Raw genomic sequence first — 22,993 nt, 5'->3', positions numbered from 1 at the left:
GAAATACTTCTGCTATATTTCTATGCTCTGGATAAAGCATTTTATTTTGTATGTGGCGCAATAACCACACAGTCCAAAAATAAGTCTCCACCACTATTTTGTTATAAATTTGCACACTGAAATTTTTCTTTGTATTCTTTTATGATACTTGAATGTTTTCTTTGGAATGTATAAAGATTTGTAAAATAGGTTTTCCTGATAATAAGATACCATTTGTGCAAAGTTTACAAAGGCTATAAACAACAATTATTAAACTCAAAACAAAAAAATACATTGTGGTATTATCATTTAAAAAAGAGGAGATAAAAAAATTCAGAATAGCAGTTACTTCAGGGGTTGGGGAAAGACAGGAACATGCGGTTACAGAGTTGCTCACAGGTAGCTTTTCAACTGTATTGGTACTGACCTAGTTTCTAAGTGGTTGGTTCCCAAATGTTTCTTTTTATTATTAACTTCCATATGTTACACATAATCAGGCATGTTCAAATTACAGAATTATTTAAAAATTTCAAGAGTGCATGGAAGGTAAGGAAGTAGATAAAGTGCAGATCACTAATTCATCAAGTGTGATGTTAAGGCAGTAAGCCTACAGCCTGTGTAGGAAAAGAAGGAAAGGACATAGCTTTCACACAGATGATGTGATTAGTCTTCCAAGAAAAAGACAATGCTTCCTCTGAACAATGTATGAGGGATCTAAGGAAAGGTAAAGATATTAATTCATTGGGAGGTAGATGAAAAGAAAATTGAGGAACTCTATTAGTCAATTAGAAAGGTAACTGCTGAGAATAAAGAAGATAAATAGTCACAGGATTTGTTATTTTGAGTACATGCTTCTGATAATCAGTAACTGCAAATTTAAACTGCAAAACATGACAGAGATGGTTCAAAAATGGCACCTTTTGGGGCGCCTGGGTGGCACAGCGGTTAAGCGTCTGCCTTCGGCTCAGGGCGTGATCCTGGCGTTATGGGATCGAGCCCCACATCAGGCTCCTCCGCTATGAGCCTGCTTCTTCCTCTCCCACTCCCCCTGCTTGTGTTCCCTCTCTCGCTGGCTGTCTCTATCTCTGTCGAATAAATAAATAAAATCTTTAAAAAAAAAAAAATGGCACCTTTTGCCCTAAAAGGGAAGGAACAGAGCAAATAAAATAATCAAATCCAATATACAATTAATTCCCACACTTCATTTAATAACAAAGTTGTGTGACACTTAAAATACAATGTACTGCTATATATATATTCTTTAATCTGGCATTACAATAACACTGTATGAGTAAGTGGGTACTATTCTCATCTTACAGATGAGGACACTGTGCCTCAAAAGTGTTAAAAGTCTACAGTCATATTTTTTATGACAAAGTAGGTCTAGAGAGGTATAATTAACTATCAATATATGGAGTTTGAGTGCTAAATATAGTCTTAGTTAAAAAAGAAGTTGCTCATCACTTACTATGTACCAGGAACTGTGCTAGACACTGGGCATATAAAGATGAGTAAGACACGATTCCTTCTTTCAAGGAGCTCATAGTCTAGTCAGGAGAAAAACCTGTAAACAAATAAATGGCTTTCAGTTTTACAGTTACTAAAGCAGATGCAAAATGTAAAGTAGTACATCTGGGGCACACAAGAAAAAGTGGATAAACCAAACTACAGGAATCAGGAAAGGGTTCACAGAAGATAACCAATCGTTGAATGAACTGTGTCTTGATGCATAATTCTTTAAGAGAAAACTACAGAAAGCATGGAGCATTCAGAGAGCTACTGGAATGGCTGGAAAATGGAAAGTAAGGATAGCGTCAAGTGATAAGGCTAACAGAGTAATCTAAATTGTAGAAGATCCTATGGAATAATAGTTTGGCCTTCAAAATATACCAAACATAGTAGTTTAAAGTTTATCGTAAAGGTAACTGATAGACACCAATGGGTTTCAATAATGAGAATCACATTTGAGAGGAGTAACTTTAGCAGCAGTGGGGTTAGATTTAAAATATTGAGTTTATCTGAACCACAGCAGGTAATGCGAGGGGAGAACACTCAGGAAATATATGGTTTTGGGACAGCTGAGGGTTAGAAAGGATTCTGAACAACTAAAATTTCCTACTTCACTATCTGGGTGGATGAAGTTGCCATAACCAGGATAGGGAGCAGAAGAGGAGCAAATTGTAGAGACAATACAGTACAAAGTTTAAGAGCTAACTGCTCAGTCATACTATTTTGATTTCATCTCCTATTCTACCACTTAACAGCTGTGTGACCAACTATGGCAAAAGGAAAAAACAAAGTCTGAATTTTAACAAACTTTTGAGCAAATTAGTTATTCATCAAAATGAATTTAGGTCATAAACTATGCCCAGGGGATATGCCCAGTTATATATAAGCTGATTTTGTCCAGCTCAAGCCTTTAAAAATGCCACAGAATTGTATAAAAGTTATTACTCAACTGCAAAGAACAGAGTCCTGAATGTAGATAATTACGCTTCCAGTCCTCCCAGGTGATAGGCCTACTGAATCCCCACTTAGAAGATGCATCTTAATTGCCTGCTTACTTCGAGATGGGTTTTTTTTTTAAAGACTTTATTTATTTGTCAGAGAAAGAGAGAGAGACAGAGCGCGCGCACACACACACACAGGGGAAGTGGCAGGCGGAGGGAAAGCAGGCTCCCCACTGAGCAAGGAGAAGGATGTGGGACTTGATCCCAGGACCCCAGGATCATGACCTGAGCCAAAGGCAAATGCTTAACCAACTGAGCCACCCAGGCCACAACAGCTTTCTTAAGTAAAGACTTTTACTTTCAGAAGCAATATTAAGAAAAAAGAACAACAAACCTGATCCATTTTGCATGCTTTGCATAGGATCAAGACTTGGAAAAGCCCAAAAACTACTGTCACGTATCTATCTGCCTGGATCAATTTCACACTTAACTGACTGCCTGTCTGTAAAGTGGGCATGGCAAGGACACAAAAAAGGTGGAAGACAAAGTCCCAACTTCAATACTTATTGTCTTCAAAACTAGACTATTAATACATAGTAAACATTTCAGTAACAAGACAGGACTGTACATAACCAGGTACTAGAGATGTTTCATCTAATGAATGTGGAACATGGAACATTAGAAAGCCTGCATTTAAGCAAAGCTATTATATCGACTGCACAAAATTTAAAACTTAATGGAAGTGGCCAATATAGAGTAGAAAAAAACAGCTTTCCTGCCCCTAAAATATCCAAGATTTAGCAACTCTAAAGCAGAAAATAAGTATTTCATAAAAGCATAGACTACAAAATAGGCGATTTAATTTGAATAATACAGGAATGTTATTTCTATATAGAGATCATTTATAAAAAGATACTGTTGATCATTTTAATTCATTTATAAAATGGGAGAGAGTAAACGAGAGGGTGACTAACTCATACTGATTTGCCAGAACCATCCACGTTTTAGTTCTGCTCCCAGAGAAACCTCTCACTTCGGGGCACACCGGGGTTTTGGTAACGTTAGTAAACAGTATAATGGCTCTAACTGTGTAGGCAGCTTTTTTAATGTATCTCTGAGATTTTTCTTACGGAATCCTGTTATAACAATAAAGCATAATCCTGTTAAATTTTAGGTTTCTGAATGACCTCAATATTCAGAAAGGAAAAATCAACCTTACAGGGACTACAACTCATCATCAGGCTTCAATATCACACCACTGGGACTACATGTTGGGGGAAGGGAAAAGGAAGGAGCAAGAAGTTTTCTCAATACCTAGTGTCTTTTACCCCTCAGAATTGCTTACTTTTACCAAACTCCAAATAATCACCTCTGTGGTCTCCTAAGGATCCAAAGGCATTTCCAACTTCCTGAATAGCTTCTTAATATTCAGGCCCACTGTTTTTCCCCCACACCACACCATCATCCTTACTCTTGTCTCTGCATGTGTGCCAACAAATCCATGGCTTTGTAACCCACTGGCCAATCACATTCCCTGACCAGCAGCGCTGACCCCAAAGTTCTACCACCGCACGTTCCCTTTATAATCTGTCCACTTAACTCAGGGTCTCCAGTCCCACCAGCTCTTCTTTGTCCTACCAGCACCTAGTGGCAATATCATCACTACTCTATGTTTTCACAGCACTTCGCAGTTTCAAAATTTCACATACATTTCTGTTTGGGAGAGAAGCTAGCTGATTTCTTATGTTTACCTGTCCACATTGACCTAAGTATCCTCTTAAAAGCAAAACGCAGGAACATCACCCTCCTGATTTTTACAAGTGCCACTGGATCAAAAAAAAATAATAATAACACTTTTAAACTGTCATTCCAGTGACTTATAAAGCACTTGCATTATGTACCAGACAAAGGACAAATAAAGATGGGCATCTACAGGTACTCTAACTTCTGACTATGGTTTGGGTATCTATCTTAATCTAAAAATGCCTATCTAATCACAGGTTCTAATAAACTCACCTTTCCTCCATCTTTCTGTACTTTCGGTCAATTTTAAAGTTCCTTTTAGTGACCTATACTACAACACTTCACAGAAGGAGCACAGGAAGTTTTTTTTTTTTTTTTTTAATGAAAAAAAAGTATTTATCTTCAAAATGCCAAGTTTCCTAAATCACTATCTCCAACTCTTATTATTTATCTCCACTCAATTTCAGATTTTCAACCAGAGGAGGTAAATACATTAATTCTCTCCAAACCTTTTGGTTCTGTTTTCACTCATCCTCCAATTTTTACCTCTACTTTTCCAGCAACACAAATCTAGACCTCTTTTCTTGACTTTTTTCTTCCAGATATATTTCACATCTCCCCTTTTATAAATTCACTCTCCCTATATTTAAATCTCACTTTCTTGTATACAGTGAGTTTATATTCAACTGTATCTTTTAAGTATTATTCCTCTCAATTACACAGAAAATCTGCTTTACCATAGAATGATCTGAAAATTTTCCTCTCATTAATGTTATCTGCTGCCACTTAAAACAAGCAAAAATAAATAAAAATCTTACACTGAAATACATCATACACATCACAATTTTAATTTCCTGATAAGCACTGAATCTTGATAGATCTATAGATTCCCTTTTTATTGCCAATTTTAACTGTTTCCAAACTATGTGAACTCCTTGCTCTCAAAATTACTCTATGACCAACTATTTCTTACCCTTCCTCAAATCAACATTCACACTGTTACTGTATATCCTTACTGAGATAGTCAAAAGCCTTGCTGAATTTAACCTGTGCCTCCTTACATTACCATGGCACACACCCTAATGAACTGCTGTCCATTAAATTCCTGCATTTACTTCCTCATTGCTCTTCACATAAAATTCACTCTGTTGACAAGAAATCATGTCCAATAGCTAGTCAAGATACTTAACTCAATTCTCTTTCTCATTCTAGTTAGCTCTAATCAAGTTACTTCTTGATTCTGGTTACTTCAAATTCCATCTGCTTCCTTGCCTTCAAATCAGCTTTGCATCACACCTAGCAAGACTCCAGTCACAGCACAAATATGATCACAGTAACTTAACTTGCTTTTCTTATCAAGGTGCTTGCCCTCAGTTGATGAGAAATAGTTACAAAATAGCTACCTATCCAAAGCAAAACTAACCACCCATCCTTTCAAACAAAATGTGTTTCTTACAAACTTCCAGCCAGCAAAACTTCTAGGGTCTGCTGGTCTACACAGAAGGTAAATTCCCTCCAAAAAAGGTAATTATTAATAATAGAATTTGGACAGTAGACTAGAGGCTCAACCAGCAATAACGATGACACACGGAAATAAAGTCCAGTCCAGAGGATCAAATAGCAAAGATATTTATATTTTGAGCTGACACAAGTGCTGGTTTTGCTCTTTTCCAAGTCAGAACTTAACAATTAAAAAGAAAAAAAATTACACTAGCTGCAAACTTAATATAAGACTCTAAACATCTAGTAACACAAGTCAAGCCCTGTCAACAACTAAACTGTCACTTATAGAAGCCTTTCAGTCTGTTTGGTGGTCCAATTATTTCTAATGAGGTACGGGAAGTAACAAACTATTGAAAATAATAAACTATCATTTACCAAAGTCTAGTTTGAATTTGGGTTTGAATTTCTACTCCCACATTTACTAAGAGGCAGCATAATAGTGGTTAAGAGCATAAATTCTGCAGCCAGACTGCCCAGATGCAAATCCTGGCTCCACCTGACTACTGTATTCAACTTTTGGCAAGCTTCTTTACTTCACACTGCCTCAGTTTTTAAATCTATAAAATGAAAAAGTACCTACCTTATGAGTTAATGAGTTAATACTGACAAAGTGCTAAGAAAAGTACCTAGCACACAATAAACAAACTATATATTGGGCATTTCTTTTAACTATTTTTCTGAATTAAGTCATTTGGCATATATATATACCAGACACGTTTTCAGGTAATGTGTTAAACAGTAGGAATACAAAAATCATCTGAGATATGCTCTTTGCCCTCAGTGAGTTTATAATTTAGCAGTGGAAACAGACAAGGAAAAATCAGCAGCTTTAAGCTCACTGACAGGGTTGTGCAGAGTACTACAGAAATACAAAAGAGGAGCACCTAAATCAAATTTGGTGGGAAGAGATGAAGAAATGTCAAGAAACGCTCTGAGAGGGGCACCTGGGTGGCACAGCGGTTAAGCGTCTGCCTTGCTGTTATGGGATCGAGCCCCACATCAGGCTCCTCCGCTATGAGCCTGCTTCTTCCTCTCCCACTCCCCCTGCTTGTGTTCCCTCTCTCGCTGGCTGTCTCTATCTCTGTCAAATAAATAAATAAAATCTTAAAAAATAAAAAAAAAAAGAAAAGCTCTGAGAGATAACAGTAAGACAGGTAAAAAGAGAAAACTGTCCACTGGACAATATGGATGCCAGCAGGCCCTTAGAAAGGGCAATTTTAGTAAGAGTGGTAGGACCAAAAACCAATGGCTTAAGAAACCTCTGTTTAGATGTTTGACTGTAAAGGAAAAGACAGAGACTTAAAGGGAGGTATTCCTAGGTTTGTTTTTGATGGAAGATGGAAGAGACTTGAACATATTTTCAGACAGGAATAAGCTGAAGTCATAGAAGAAATGATGATTACTAAGACAAGATCTCTGAGAAGGCAGGGTTAGTTGAGATTTAACAGAGGTATAGACATAAACAGCCCACGCTGAGGCTAGAAAGAGAAAAGAAATGGGTGAGAATGCAGATTATCTTAAGTGTCTGAGAAAACGTTTAGGAGGTTTTACCTACCAACTCAAAGGAAGCAACCTTTGAGACACTGGGAATACAATGGTCAATAAAAATAGACAACATTACCTGTTTCAACAGGTAGCAATATGGCTAGGTAAGGAATCTGAGACAAAAAGAGCAGAGACTTGGGTCCAGGGGAGTAGCAATAACAATCCTTACAGACGTGAATTTTTTTCCACTTCATTTTTAATAGTTCATGTTTAGAAGCAATGACACTAGTCCCACATCGGGCTCCTTGCTTTGCAGGGAGCTTGCTTCTCCCTCGGCCTACTGCTCCCCCGCTTGTGCTTGCACACTCGTTCTGACAAATAAATAAATACTCTTAAAAAAAAAAACCAAAACAAAAACCCCAAAGCAATGACACTAATTGGTAGAGCGTTTAGAGCATAGGTTCCAGGAGAGAAAAGGACATACTCTAGCTACTATCAAACTACTCCCGGTTATTCAAATGCATCATGTATACATACACTCTCTACCACCTTCATTCATTAAAATTCAGTTAGAGAAAATAAGATAATTGGTATTCTCCAGAAAAGCTCTTTACCCAAAGCTCACTAATGACACATTTTCTAATCCACTACCAGTTTTCCCCAACCTGGCTGCACGTCAGAATCATCTGGGGAACTCTGCTGGGGGACTCGAGGTGATTGTCACAGAAACATTTAAGTACTCTCAACCCCAATCTACCTAATTTCTAATCATGATTCAGCTCACGTGTCATCTCTTCAATTTTTGACTAGTTAGCTGCTACATGTTCCACAGCACTGTAACCATGTTTATTTATCTCCCTTATTACACAGTAAATTTCTTTATTACAACTCATCTTTATAATTCCAGCCCCTAATGCTCAGCCCTTACTTACTAAACACTCAATAAATATATGTTCAATGAAGATTCACAATTAATAAAACATTAACCCTGTAGAATTGGTTAGGGTGGTTAGGTAAAAAAAAAAAAAAAAAAAAAATACCACATAGCACAGAACTAAAACTTTAAAATATTGTAAAGAAAATCCTGTAAGATCCTATAAACCACCTATACCCGTTCCATCTTTACCTACTAATTCTGGGCTCCGAGTCCATGTCCACCTTACCAATGTGATTTCATTGCCACAGCTCACAGTAACAGCACAATACAAAAATATCCAATACAAAAGTAAAGCATAAATGTTATCTAAAATGCTCATTTGACTTATTAAATACTTAAACATCCAAAAGTATATAAACAAGAAAAAGCTCAAGTTTCAAGTTTAAACTTGAAAACTTCTAGCCCTAATTAAATATTCAAAATAATTCAGAAGTCATATGCTAATGTCCAATTTTCCCACAGAAATGTTATAAATGACTAAGCCATAAACGCCTACCAGACCCATAATAGCTGAATCACTTGTACTGTACAAGGAAATCTATTGCTCCACAGAGATGTTTCTGAGCTTCACACACACTTATTTGTGTGCATATGCACTGTTACTGCAAAAATCAAAGCAAAATTCCAAAATAAATTTCTGACACTGAGAAAAAGTCCCGAGAGCATTCTGCATGGTGCCTGGCACACAGTAAATACTCAAAAAATTATAGCTATTTTTATCCAGAATCCTTGATTTCTACCTTTTGTGTTCCTCAAAACAGCTTTATTTTTCTAGACTGTAAATTCCAAGAATGCAGGACAAATCTTCACCATTGTATCTACCCTGCCTACCAAAAAGCCTGGCACACAGGAGTGTTTAATGCTTGCTAATGAAGGTTAATTAGTATCAACCAAATCTCAAAAACAACTGCATAACCCCAGGCTTAAAACCAAATAGCCTTATTTAGTTTTTAGGTGCTCTTTTAAATGAACTACTGTACTTCTCGAATTGACTTTTTTTTCCCTTTAACATTTTGTCAAAATGAAAAAAAAGTGTAAAAAATTCATGTAGAAAATATTCCTCTAAGAGTCACCAGCTTAGAAAACACTGCTCAAGGCAACAGTCTCACTAAATGGCACAGTGAGACAGGGCATCTGAATTTCTCTGGGCTTTGGTAATCCTATTAAATGATAGAGCACAGAACATATTGAGATTTTCTAGCTCACAAATGTTTGTCTAAAAACACTGCATATTTCATGAAAACATATAAGAGTAGCAATCAACTATAATCTTTGCACCAACCCAACCCACAACTGTTTTCATTTTTATAGTATTATTTTCCTCCAATAAGCTTTTTTTTTTTTTACAAAGTTGCAATTCAAGTATATAAATCATTTGTTTTCTACTCCCCTCCCCCATTTACAGTAAGAATTGCCTATTATAAATTCGACTGAACCCTTGGACAACATCAGAGAAAGCTTACAGTTGTAAAAACAGTGGTAAAAAACGTGTTGCCACTTTTCTAGAAGGCCACAAGATGGGGATATTGCTCCACAAAATGTATCTTTAAAAAATAGATAACTTACATTATACCAACTTCCCCCAAAATGAAATGAACAGTTTACCTCTACTGGAAGTAAGGTATATAAAAAATGTTTGTACTTTGTTTACTAGAAAACATTAATGAGGACAAAAACCTATTCATGAAATTTAGCAGCAATTATTCTAATTAAGCTAAACAGTTACATGGTCCTTAAAAACAAAAGAAAAACACAGGACTTTGGCACTATTACTGTATCTTTTATCATACCAATCCTTCCTTCTCTCCTTGCTCCATCCTCTTCCTCCTCAGGTCATAATAAAAAAGTGAAACACATTTTTGCCTATGCATTGACTAACTTCATTTTTCGTAATTATTCTTAATTCTGGGAGATGGTTCTTATTTTTCTGTTTTAAAAGAATTGACACTAAGATTTATTTACATCAACAAAGGAAAACTACACCAAAATGATATCAGTAATGAGAATGATAGTGTATTTTCTAATTTGCTATAATTTCTCAGTTTCTTATAATATGCACTATTATGTTTACAATAGCAAAATACCAAAACTTTTCAAGCAAAACATTTTTGTATTTGATAATTTTTCCCCACGCCTTAGTGGATATCAAATTTCCCACTCCTGTGCTGCATTACTCAATTAACAAAATTCAAATAACACCAAGCATCTTAAAACTTAGGTTCCAAACTTACAGAATCCACTTAACAGTAATAAAAAGAGCTGTGTAAACACTTCCTAAGCAGAAGTCTAAAATGACAGAGTATAACTACCTGGGGCCATCAGCACTACATGAGGTGTCTAAGTGACACAGAAACATAGCCAGTCTTAAACCTGGAATCTGAATCAGATCTCTGACTCTAAAACTAGTAAGAATACCATGACCATCTATTGGACTCCTATTATTTATCAGTCACATTACACAAAAAACCCATCTCTAATATTTTCGGTTACCCTTCAGAGTCAATTATTCCTACTGACAAATGAAGAAAATTAGGTTTTAGGAATTTAAGTATATTGTGGAGGGCCATAAAACCAGTCAAAGTCAGGATTTTGAACCCAGATCTCCTGGGCTCAAAGTCAACGCTCTTTTTACTATGTTTCACTATAAAAACAATATAAAAAACAAAATGCTAAGCTAAACCTATGCCTTAAACTGAGCATTTTGCTGTATCAATCTGACAGTACTATTCTCTTATGTTATCACTTAAAGATTAAGCAACTTCATAGTAGGGTGGTTTGTGGGGCTTTTAAGCTAGTCATTAAAAATGCTTTTCCTAAAAATTGAGAAAGAACAAGTAATCTAAAAAAGATAATGTATAAAACGTAAACACGCTAACAATGAAAGACGTAAGCTATTGGTATCATGATTCATAAATTCTGAGAAAAACATGCAGGGGGCATAACATTCTTACCTTTGCAAGGATCAACTTAATGTAATTATATTACATACAATCTCATGTTTCAAAATGACACAAAAATTTCCATAAATAACTGGTTGTTTGTTTCAAAGTATGGTATTTTAACAGCATAATACTTGCTTTCCAGACTTTTTTCCTTTGAATCCAGTAATTTTTTAACATTTGGTATTCTTCAAATACACAGTATCTGCTACATCTCTTCAAATAAGTTTAGAGTCGAAGCTGAGAGGTGATTAAGAAACTTTATTCAGGTACACAAAGCTTCTTAATGTCAGGCCAAACCCAGGCCTGCTAATGAGGCCAGTGCTCTTCTGCATTGCACCGCTCACTAGGATATCATAACCCAAAGTTAAGTTCATGCCCAAACATTTCCTGATTGTTTCTTAATACATGAAAGATTCTAATTTACTAGCATTTAAGTAGCCATGGAAATTTGCAAATTCTTCAATTCCAAAGTGCCAATTTCTAGCGTTGAGAAGAGCATGTTGGAGTAATGTAATATAGAAAACATCTTTTAGAGTCAGACAGACCTAGGGCTAAACTTCGACTCTACTATTTGTTTATATTTAATCTCTCTGAGTCTCAGTTTTCTTATCTGTAAAATGAGGATACAAAAATGAGTTTTGAGAAGGGGAAAGGAAATGTTAACATTAACTCTAGGAAACTAGAATTGTTTTTAGAATCTGGAATATAGAAGGTGTGCAATGAGTATTCATTTCCTAACACTATCCCATAACCACTCTACTCTAGCCACACTCTCAATACTCTGAGGCAGATACAGTATTTTTCTACCATCCTTCCACAATTGTAGAGGACAGCAGGTTAAGAAAGACAGTAGGTTAAGAAAGGCATTTCAGTCACATGGCCATGCTGCAAAATGCTACACAGCAAAACCCCCCATATCTGCAGTAAGGATCAGACCAAAATAACATTTAAGTACTTGAGAAGAATATGGTACTGCTAAATGTTTTGTTATAAATACACAAAATTTCAGGTTTTTAAAGCTACTCAAGTAACTGATACACAATGTTAATTTACTATTTACAAATATTCTTCCTAAGAAGTTAAGCAGGCTACTATGTATAAACGTTCACTAGATAGCCTCACCCTTAAGATAAATATCAGAATCCAAAATACACAGAAACTGTCCAAAATGAGAAAATCAACTAAACAGCTAAAACTCTACTCCTAGAATAATGTAATTCTCAAGTTTAAAATATGGTAAAAATACAGGACCAGTCATTTATCCACAAATCCAAAACCCAGAAAGCTATAAAAATGTAAAGTTACTTCATAACTCATTTGGTGGCAAAAACTAAACTGACCTGGACTCATGTAACAGCAAAATCTGACTTATGCGCGGCTTTTTATTGCCTTATTTATAACATCTGACAAAGACAGTACAGGGTGCTGCCATAGATTTCATTGGGGTTTTACCTAACATAATATATGGAGTGCATTACCTTTCTAAATTAAAAAAATAAAATAAATTCTGAAACACATCTGACATCAACAAGGTATTATGAACACATCCCAGTGAATATTCACTTAATTCTAAGTGCCAGGTTTAAGTCACACAATAAATCTATCAATTAAGTATTACTACTACTTTACCTATATATACTTAGTTTACATATGATAAAATTAGGGCTTAATCCAAGGTTAATTTGACCAAGTTCACTTAGCCAATAAAGTGTGGGAACTCAAATCTAGGTTTGTCTTACTTTAAGGTCTAAGCAATTAAAAAGCCAATACTTTAGAGGAAGATTAAATCACAAAGAAAATTTAAATAAGTTACTACTACCAAAACTTTTAACTTAGAACAATGAAATTCCTGAGTATACTGTGCACTTTCCATCCTGGGTATTCAAATCTAAACACCGACACCATATTTCACAGCTCATAAGACAAAGAGAGATGAGTTTATTGTTATTTTTCTCCCCAAAGCACTAGCCACAAAGGCAGGGAAAACAAACACAAAAGCAATACGCTCCTCAAACAAATGCCAACTAATCCTTTCCACTCAAATTTGGAAAGAATCATGGATCTGTTTTTTTCTTTTAACCATTTTTACCAAAATGTACTAAACACAATACAAATATAACATAACAACATAGGTCAAGTTTTTCCAGGAACAGCCCAAACGTAAAGATCTGCTGTTCCACTTTCCAATGTCGTCACAGGACTGAGAAAGGCTTAAATGACACAGACCCAAGCTGTCACCATCACTGCCCTAAGAAAAGTTAGAGAAAATAAGCATCAACTTTTTTTCTTGATTGATACATTTGAAATTTAAATCTTTTCTCACAATGTTTTTCACAAGTCAATGCCCTTAAACTAAGCAACGGCTTTTCCCCAAAAGAGACAGATTATGTCCCCCATCCAACCTACTTTCTACCCAAAGGACCAAATTCTAAAGTAGACACACTTCAATCAGAATCTCTATTTTAAGTAGGTTATGTAGCTAAGTGAAAAGTAATCAGATTATCTGATAATCACAATATCTAATTTAACTGTTTCAGTAGATATTTTTTTAAGAAGAAATACCTTTACTCAAAAGAATTTTTTGTTTTGTAGAGGCCTGGTGGATGCCTCTTGCAGGGTTACTTCTCCTGCCTACTCCTTATATAATCACCCTGTATCAGATCAGGTTTCTATAGTTTGTTTGGATCAAGTCTTTGGCAATTATCTTAAGCCTCTTTAAACATCTGAAAGGTTCAGATGTTAAGCTCTCTTTGTTTACATTATACATGTGTGTTTACAGAACACTGCAGCTTAAAAAATGGGTCGGAGAACACTAGAACCCCAAATTACTGATTCAGTTTCCACCAGCAGTTCTCAAACTAATATGTATAAAATCATCTGAGATACCTGCTAATAACGAAGATTCCTAAGCTCCACTATCAAGGACTATACCACAGTTCTCAAATATTCAGGAATCTTGCTATTCAACAAATATCCCAGATGACTGTGATGCAGAGGCTGCACACTGACGGTTCAATACCGTAATTCATCTAATAATGGTGTGAATAATTTCTAGTTCCCAAATTGCACAGCCAAACCATTACCAGCTGATAGACTGCCAGCCATGTTGAGTCAGTATCCTTCTCAGATTCAATCCTAACCTTCCTGCTTTACAAACTTATTTCAATTAATCCTTACAAAAATTCAGTAAGAAAAATATTCTCCACATTTTACAGAAGAAACTGAAGCAACACTGTTATTAAGCAGCATTGACAGAAGTCAGCTCTGCCTGACTTTAAAGCTACAGCTCTTAACACATGCCAGGATGCCTTTAATTCTTAAACTTTTAGAGTGCAGTGGTCTAGTTTATTGCTTCTCTGGTAAAGTATGTCCTGATTTATACAGACCACATTCATTTAACTAGTTCTCCTCCCCACACTAAGCACAAAAAGTAGCACAACTTGGCAAGCAGGGGCTAATATATGACTGGAGTATCCTACTTCAAGTCAGGACTCAACAGTTTGCTTCCACCCATTCTATTTAATCATAATTACGGGTATACTAGACAGCTATCAAAAGAACTTGTTTTCTTTAGTTAAATAAAAAAAAAAAGGCTATCACACCTAATGCTAGTACATTTTTAAACTACCCTGTAACTACCATGTAACTTAGGGCACGGAAGAGTCATAAGGAAACACCCTAGGGTAATTCTATCTGTCCCCTTGTTTGTGCCCTAGCCTTTCCTATTTATATAAATCCTGTTTCTCAGTACATTCAATTACCAAACTCCTCCCCAAAACAGCCAACATACTATTTTCCGAAATTTGCAAAGATATTTCCACTAGAACGCAGGGGTTCATTTCTCAGTATATATGAAATGCTTCAAATCTACCTGTATTCTTTAAATGAAATATACTGATTTATTATTCCACTCATAAGCTATAATGTAGTAATAATGTAACATTCATCTTCTTCATTCCACAGTTAGTCATAAGATTACACAATAGATAACTTGAAAAAAAAAAAAAAAACTACTGAGACTAAGATAAACTGATAAAGGTAAGTGATGAAGATAAAGTGAGAGAAACCCGGCTAAGCAATCAAAGAGTTGACCTGTTCCTGGTAAGGATGAGCATTACCTTATGCCTTACATTTCCTTAAGGAGAGAGAAGTTAAATCCCAGTCTCCACAAGGAAAGAGTATTCTCTTCACTATGACTCCTCTCCAAGGAAGAGTGGCTCATCCTAACCTTTTTCTAAGACACTGCAAACAGAAAATAATATCTGTGAGGCACCAGGTTGCTCAATGCTTGTCAAGGTCAGAATGACTGGCCAATGACCTCTGCTACCCTACGTGTCATATAATCATAAGGGCAAGGGGGATGGGCCTCTGCCCACCCACAGCCCACTCTACATAGAGTGCTGATTGGGACATTTGTCTCATCCAATTTGTGAGACTTGGGTAAATCACTGCTTCAGAGCAGCCTGGGCTCTGCGTCCTGCACTTTTTTAGACCTCATTGCCCCCAAGAAGAACAAGTCAATCCTGCCCCATTATGGTAGCATACAGGGTGAAACCCCAGAGATCCAAAATTTTCTTTTCTACCCAAGGACAGTGCCAGCTACTTCCATCTATATAATAAGCCAAATATGCTATTATTTGCATTTCAGACTCCACTTTCCCTCTGACAGGCATAGACTCAAAGTACCAAAAGTACTAGGCAGCTTAAATCGCAGCTTCATAAAGAGTTTTCCAGGTGCCCCACTTTGGTGTAATACAGCTGCTGTTTGGCTTAATCTTGGGCTTCACATACTTGTCTAGTCATTTCCCTCGAATCTGGGATGGACCTGTGAATTGCTTTAACCAACAGAATGTGGTCTGGTTGCTTCTTCTTTCCAACAGAATGTGGTCTGGTTGCTTCTTCTTTGCACTGTTGTGAGTCCTAAGCCACTATGTAAGGCCAGCAACACTGCTGGAAAGGTTACTTAGGAGGCGGGGCCCTGAAACTATAAGAAATATGGAGAAAGAGAAAGAAAGAGTGAGTAAGACAAAAAGAGAGAGAAGACCAGCTCCCAGCTGAACTGCAGCTGAATATAGCCTTTAGAGTGACCACCAGCAAAACCCAAACTGCTCAAACGAGTCCAGCCTAGGAGAGCAAAACTATAAGCAAATAGGAGAGTTGTTTTAAGTCACTTAGTTTTAGGGTTGTTACACAGCAATAAATGACCAAAACAATGTTTACCTGGTTCCTTGTGTTTTTGCATAATTTGTTCAAAACCCAGAGAAAAAGAGAGATGTAACTAATCATAACCCCAAACATTCATACAATCTCAGAAGATAAAGTCTTATGCCCCTCTTAATGTTAGTTACCAAACTCTGAGTTCCAAGAGGACAGGCTTCATGTAAGTCCTCTCAGCACTGTACCCCAGCACCCAGCACCTGGCATGTAACAGGTACAAAAGGCTGTGTTAGAACAAACAATAGTTTTAAGGAATGTCAAGACAAATGTTAGTCTTCCTTATAACTTAGGAGTTATCTGGCATATGGTTTTACAAAATATGTTCCAAAAGTTGTTTAACCATGTGTAGCTAAAGTGTATACTAAGACCTTTTTAATGGCACATCTTTTTTTTTCATGATAAAGTTTTGTGTTTTTTTTTAAAGATTTTATTTATTTATTTGACACAGAGAGAGACAGCCAGTGAGAGAGGGAACACAAGCAGGGGGAGCGGGAGAGGAAGAAGCAGGCTCCCAGTGCAGCAGGGAGCCCGATGCGGGGTTCAACCCCAGGACTCCAGGATCACGCCCTGAGCCAAAGGCAGACACTTAACGACTAAGCCACCCAGGCGCCCCAAAGCTTTTTATGTAATAGTAAAAATCATGAAATATCATGATATATACTCAGAAATCATGTCCTGATTAATATGCTCCAAAAATACAAATTTCCATAGACTAGGCTTTTATAATGGGAGAACAAACATCTGTAAAAGCAGCTGAATTAAAAATCAGCAAATTTTCAGAAGGAAATTAATACCTGTATTTCACCAATGTGCTTTTTCAGACAAAAAAATCAACTTCTGGGGCGCCTGGGTGGCACAGCGGTTAAGCGTCTGCCTTCGGCTCAGGGCGTGATCCCAGCGTTATGGGATCGAGCCCCACGTCAGGCTCCTCCACTATGAGCCTGCTTCTTCCTCTCCCACTCCCCCTGCTTGTGTTCCCTCTCTCGCTGGCTGTCTCTATCTCTGTCGAATAAATAAATAAAATCTTTAAAAAAAAAAAAAATCAACTTCTGCTCTTTCCTTGACAGGAGGATAACTATTTTGTGATAAATACTTACAAATTTCAAAATTACCCACCAACAGCCACTGTAATGAGGTTACCATTTTAACACAAAGGAAGAATTAGACAAGTTCAGATCTATACAGTACAAAGGTTTAACACAGATTCCAAACAGGTAAATTCAAACTCCTCATATATCACCTTCAGTTAAATTTCCATTGTAGATGAAGAGTTAGCCAAAAACAAACAAAAAAATTACTGACCTAGGAACAAAAATATGGGTTTTAGTTCTAATTCTAATTTCAGCCACTTACTAGTCATACACTTGGAAATTTTTTTCAACTTCTTTGAGCATCAGTGCATTCATCTAAAAAGCAATGATTATCTCTGACACACCTGCTCAGCTATCATGAGAATCAAATGATAAAGTCTATATAGCCATTATGGAAAAATGTTAAATGTTATACAAACATAAGATATGATACTCCTCTTAATGTCAACAGAGTAGAAAAATCATCTGTGTATATGCTTTTGCTAGACATTTTTCCTCCATTAAGTATTAGCAACTGGTTCCTTCAACACTATTATAAAGGCCAATTTATTGGTTTTTCCACTACTTGTTATTACAACACATTTTTAAAAAAGAGTAAAAAAGACCCCAGTCTCTTTCTAATAATTATGGAATCAAAGTTTCTAGAACTATAAAAGATACTAAATAATAACTTGCTCAGGTTCCCTACTAGGCAGATAATCTTATAGGTGGAGAAAAGTCAATTATTTACTAATCAAATTATGCTTTAACCATACTCGGGAGAGTTAGTTCCTAATCTAATGAAGAAATGCAGTGACTAGGACCCTACACTTCATCTATTTTGTAAAGTTTCCATTTTTACTTGATAAAGCTTCATGAATGAAGTGAAAGGAATATTCTTAAGTAAAGCATACATGAATATAGAAAATAGAATAAAGATAAAAATTCTCAAGGTTTCTCATTTCACTTCTCCCCCTCCCACCAAACCCAAACTCAGATACAAAGGAAATAAAAAAGTAAATGATTGGTTTGTTATTGCTATCTGCTCTCCACACACCCAATTCATGTCTCCTCTCATCAGCTCTCCTGCACATTGAAAACAAGAAGGGTACAGAAAGTCCAATGAAAATCAAAAAACCCAAGAATCACAGAGTGTTAAAAACTGAAAGGAACCTCCAGGATTTAATCTTACTGATGAGGTCACTTAAAGTCATTAACCATATGCAACTGATGGTAAATCACACCTCTTCTTACCAAAAAGAAAACAACCATTGTCAATCAGCTTCTGATTCCACTTTACCCACTTGCTAACTGTAATACTTAGGGTAAATAATTTAACTTCTTGGGCTAGTTTGTTATATAATAGCAAATAACGTACCATAGTCAAAATTCTCTGTAAACCGTACACCACAACACAAATGTAAAGAGATATTGTATTTAAGTGTATATAAGGTATGTCTCTACAGTAGCGGTTATCAGCAAATGGAAGAATTTGAAGATTCTATTGTTTTAAAAAGCCTCCAGTAATTCGGAGAGCTGCTCCTGGCCCAACCCACTGACCCACGCGTTTATGAGGGAGCTTCAGGTGGGCTCATGGATTTCCCTAAAATTATATCCAGAAAGCACAGGTGCATATGGAAATTTTCCAGGCAAGATTTTTTTTAGTTTCACCAACGATTAGTAATCACCAAAAGGTTAAGAACTACTGCTGTAAAGTAACATATATCTGCCGAAGATATTGCTCAAAATGGTACCATTATTTTTCCAACCTGGATCAGAATCTCAGTTATTTTTACTTCCTTCATTTTCTCTCTCATCATCAAATTCTCTCCATTCAACTTCCTTCCTCCTTTCCATTCCTAATATTACAGCCATAGTTCAGACCCTCATTACTTACGACCACAACAATCAAGGTCTCTCTACCTACAGATTTCTACTTCTAATTCTCACTACACATTGCTGCCAAATAAATCCTCTGAAAACAAAAGTTTAATCATTTCATTCTCAACTCAAAAATCACCTGTAAAACCCCTAACGCCTATTAAATCCAAGGTCATTAGCCTGGCATTAAAAGCAATCATAAACTGGTTCAAACTTTTACTTCAAGTTTTATCACCCTTTATGTTAGTACAAATACTTTATGTTCCATCCGAATATAATACTTGCCTCTCCCCAAATGTATGAACTCTGTACTCTAATCTCTAGTCCCTTATCTCTGCTTCCATTACCTTTCTCAGCTTATCAAAAGTCAGTCATCCTTCAAAACAAAGATTTCCGAAGCCAGAAGCTCTATGAATTAACCCTTCTTACCTCACCTTGCCAAATAAGATGTGAGCTCTACCCCTTCTGAATTTGAATTCTATATGAAACTTAACTACGTATTAAAAGATAAATTAGGCATTTGTTTATAGTCCTACCTGCCTAACTATTCTGGGAAGGGAGAAACTAATACAATCCTTTATATTCCTCCAAATACCTTGCACAATCATGCAGTGGATGCTTAATAATTGTGCAAGGAAGTAAAAGAAATTTCAGCCTTCGTGGGGTAAACAGCAAAGATTACCATGTCTTTGAAGGCAGAGAACTAATCTGCGGAAAAACTCTATCATGCCAGGCTTCCAAAAAACATAACCCTTAGTGCTTTTTAAGTTCTGGTATTGGATGTCTTATAACAGTTCTGCATTTTAAGGGAAGAACTATTTGAAAACCTTAATAAACTACATACCAAATAACTATTCTACATACTTAACACTTCTCAATTTGAGTAGCTCCCAACACTTGGCTACTAAGTTTCCAGTTTAAAAAATACAATTTATGAAAAGTGATAATTTGCAGTCACAGCTAATTTACCTACTTTAAGGCCAAAAACAAGTCACATGAATAAAAGAATGCCTTTATTTTTTTTTAAAGGTGCATTTTGCTTGAATAGTACACAGTGCCTTAGTGAGACCAGTAAAGTGGATTTATACATAAGGATGAATTCTTTCAGAAACCCGCACACAGTGTACACCAGGCACTTCAGGTAAAAACACCAAAGGGGGCAAAAAGCGAACTTTGGACATTACTCTTTTCCACTATTACCAGTAGCTTTTAAAAGCAGACACTCAAATCTTTTTGAACATTAGCTACACTAAAAGATAAAAACTTACCAAGCAGAAAAAGAAAGCCACATCAAGCCCCTGGAAAATATTTTATCCTGGAAAAGTAAGAATGTCAAAATAATAGATACTCATTTTTGGTAAGGAAGGTTGCACATAATTACAGGAGCATAGGACGCTCAACTCCAAACGACAGAGTAAAGAAAGGACTGATCATTTAAAGGTTGTAAAAACAATGGGCAAACTACAAAATTAAAACTTTTTTTTTTTTAAGATGAAAAGAGAAGGGCCAGGTCACAGATGAGATAAGGACTAGTAAAAACTGCAAGGTCACTGGGACCTACCAGGTCACAAAGGTGGAAATGGGGGTTGTGTTGGGGGGGGGGGGGGAACTGCAGAGTCAGTAAAGAACCGGGAGTGATAAAAACACGTCAGAAAAAGACGTTTTAAGGCTGGGAGTCCTTGGTTTGGGACGGCGAAACTGCGGCGAAAGTCAGGGCACGGGCAATAAGTCCATACATTTGTGTTTTTTTGGAGAGGTGTTAGGGAAAGGAAGAGAAGGTGGACGGAACGCTAAGAGAAGGCTAAGGAAGCTTGAGAACCGCGGCTGCAGAGTCACGAAAACACTTCGCTCCAGTATCATTAGCTCGGGCCTGTGCCAGGGCCAACTCGGGGCAAGACCCGTGACCCCACCCCATAAAACTCCTGGCCCTTGGGCTGCAGGAGACAGCCAGGGCGGCGCGGACTATCCTCGACGGCCCCTCAGAGGGTCCCGCCCTGGGGGGGACCGTGCCGGGCTACCGGCACCGCCGCGAAGGCTCTGGGCCCGCGCCCCCGCCCCCGCCCCACCCGCGCCCCCAGCCCCCCGCCGCGGCGTCCTTACCCGGCGCAAAGCTGTCGGCTCCCGGCGGTCGGGCGGCCACAGCAGCGGCGCCTCCTCCAGAGGCGGGCGCCCTCACCCTTCCGCGCCCAAGATCGCCATCTCACAGCAGGCGCGGCAGCGGCGGCAGCCACCCAGGCGTCGGCCCCGGCAGCCCAGGCCGCCTGCAGCCACTTGGAACCCGCTTGCCGCGCTCGGCGACACCCGACCCTCCCCCCACCCCCACCCCGGCCACGCGCCACCCCCGGCAGATCCCACACCTCCCTCCTTAGGAGCGCGCTGCGTGCTCGCGTCGTCGGCGCCGCGCCACGAGCGCGCGCCTCCCCGCTGGCCCCGCACAGTGCGCTGCGCCGCGGCCGCCTAAAACCAACTCCGGACCCGGAATCCGGCTTCCCGCGAGCATGCGCAGCGAGGGCGCCCCGATGATGCTTTTGGAAAACTCCGCTCCTCCGGGTCTTCGGAGCGGTCGAGGAGAGGTGGAGGGCCAGCCAATGGGAGAGGGGGGCGGGGCCCAAACCTGTGGAAGGGGCGGGGCCGCCGCTGAGATTTGGGAAGAGGCTTTTCTAAACAGGAGGTGGGTGCTGCTGACTTGACTTTCCGGTTCGCGGTAGAACCGGTGAATGACCTCAAGTAAAGTCCTCAGGGCACTGGCGTTCTTTTTTTGAATGCTTTACAGCAAAAATAGGCTGTTAATAAATACCCCTTGACTTAACTGAGTATCTGACCTAGTACCCATTGCAAGAGTAAATATTGTATTTAACAGATGGCCATACCAGAAGACTTCCACTTTATTTTTGTTAGTAATCAAAACGTTCAGCCCGTCTACTCCTATATAAGTACAATGATAAAATTAATACTAAGCAAGTGCATGTGTTAGTGCAAAAAGTCACACTGCAACGCCATGAGAAAGGGTCTATTATCCCCATTTGTACAAACGAGTCAACTAATCTCTGAAAGTACTGTTGGTTCTGTGTGTTGTTTTTAGAAGAAAGGCCACCCTGCAAATAGAAATCAGTGGTGACCACATGACACACCAGATGACCTGGTCTTCTACTTCAGAAATGATAAAGGCTGTCAAGCATGGCTTTCTAGAATGTAAGCCCAACCGCCTCAACCAAGCCCCACAAATTACCTACATCCACACCCAAGCTTATTAGTTTTCCTTCTGTCTCAAAGGCTGTGTCCCTACTCCTCTCCAAAGCGAACCTCTTTACTGTCCACTCCCTCCTGTGCCCCCCTCAGCATGATCATGTTTTATTTTTTTTCTGTCTTAAATTTTTCTTTGACTTTAAAACCTTTCTAATTCTTTTTCCATCCTAATTAAGCTTTTGAAAGAATTGTGTACTAAGAACAGCATCAACACCGCATGAATAATTCTAAGATTAAATAAATAACTCTTTTTAAAAAGATTTTATTTATTTATTTGAGAGGTAGAGTGAGGGAGAGAAAAAACATGGGAGGGGGGAGCAGAGGGAGAGGGAGCTGGATGCCGGGCCTCATCCCAAGACTCCAGAACCTGACCCGAGCCAAAGGCAGACTCCTAACCTGAGCCAACCAGGCACCCCTAAATAAATAACTCTTATTTGAATGAATGTACATTCTCTTCCTCTCCGTTCCATCAGTTTCTACACTCTAAATTCAGACCAGAGTTTGACGGCACACCATATCCACTGTGATTATTCTAAAATA

At 38.0% G+C, this 22,993-nt stretch overlaps 1 protein-coding gene across 10 annotated transcripts in view; it reads right to left on the bottom strand.

Annotated features, from left to right (window-relative positions):
* WWP1 (WW domain containing E3 ubiquitin protein ligase 1) overlaps positions 1-21,537 on the bottom strand; it is a 114,090-nt gene extending 92,553 nt beyond the window's left edge. For 3 of the 10 annotated variants that reach the window (XM_044382716.3, XM_048212538.2, XM_048212542.2), the window contains exon 1: positions 1,448-1,544. Coding sequence is in view for 3 of the 10 variants with exons in the window: in XM_044382714.3 (XP_044238649.1) it covers positions 1,448-1,523 (76 nt within the window). In the remaining 7 variants the exon portion in view is untranslated. Of the gene's footprint in view, positions 1-896; positions 1,060-1,447; positions 1,545-21,307 lie in introns of those variants that run through there. The other 7 variants (XM_044382714.3, XM_044382715.3, XM_044382717.3 and 4 more) reach the window with 5 other exon arrangements.
* Positions 21,538-22,993: the final 1,456 nt, after the last annotated feature.

Source organism: Ursus arctos, unplaced genomic scaffold, assembly GCF_023065955.2.
Source record: "Ursus arctos isolate Adak ecotype North America unplaced genomic scaffold, UrsArc2.0 scaffold_6, whole genome shotgun sequence".
NCBI classification, from domain to species: domain Eukaryota; kingdom Metazoa; phylum Chordata; class Mammalia; order Carnivora; family Ursidae; genus Ursus; species Ursus arctos.
Note: the sequence above shows the minus strand (reverse complement) of the source record. Positions and strands in the feature narration are given on the sequence as shown.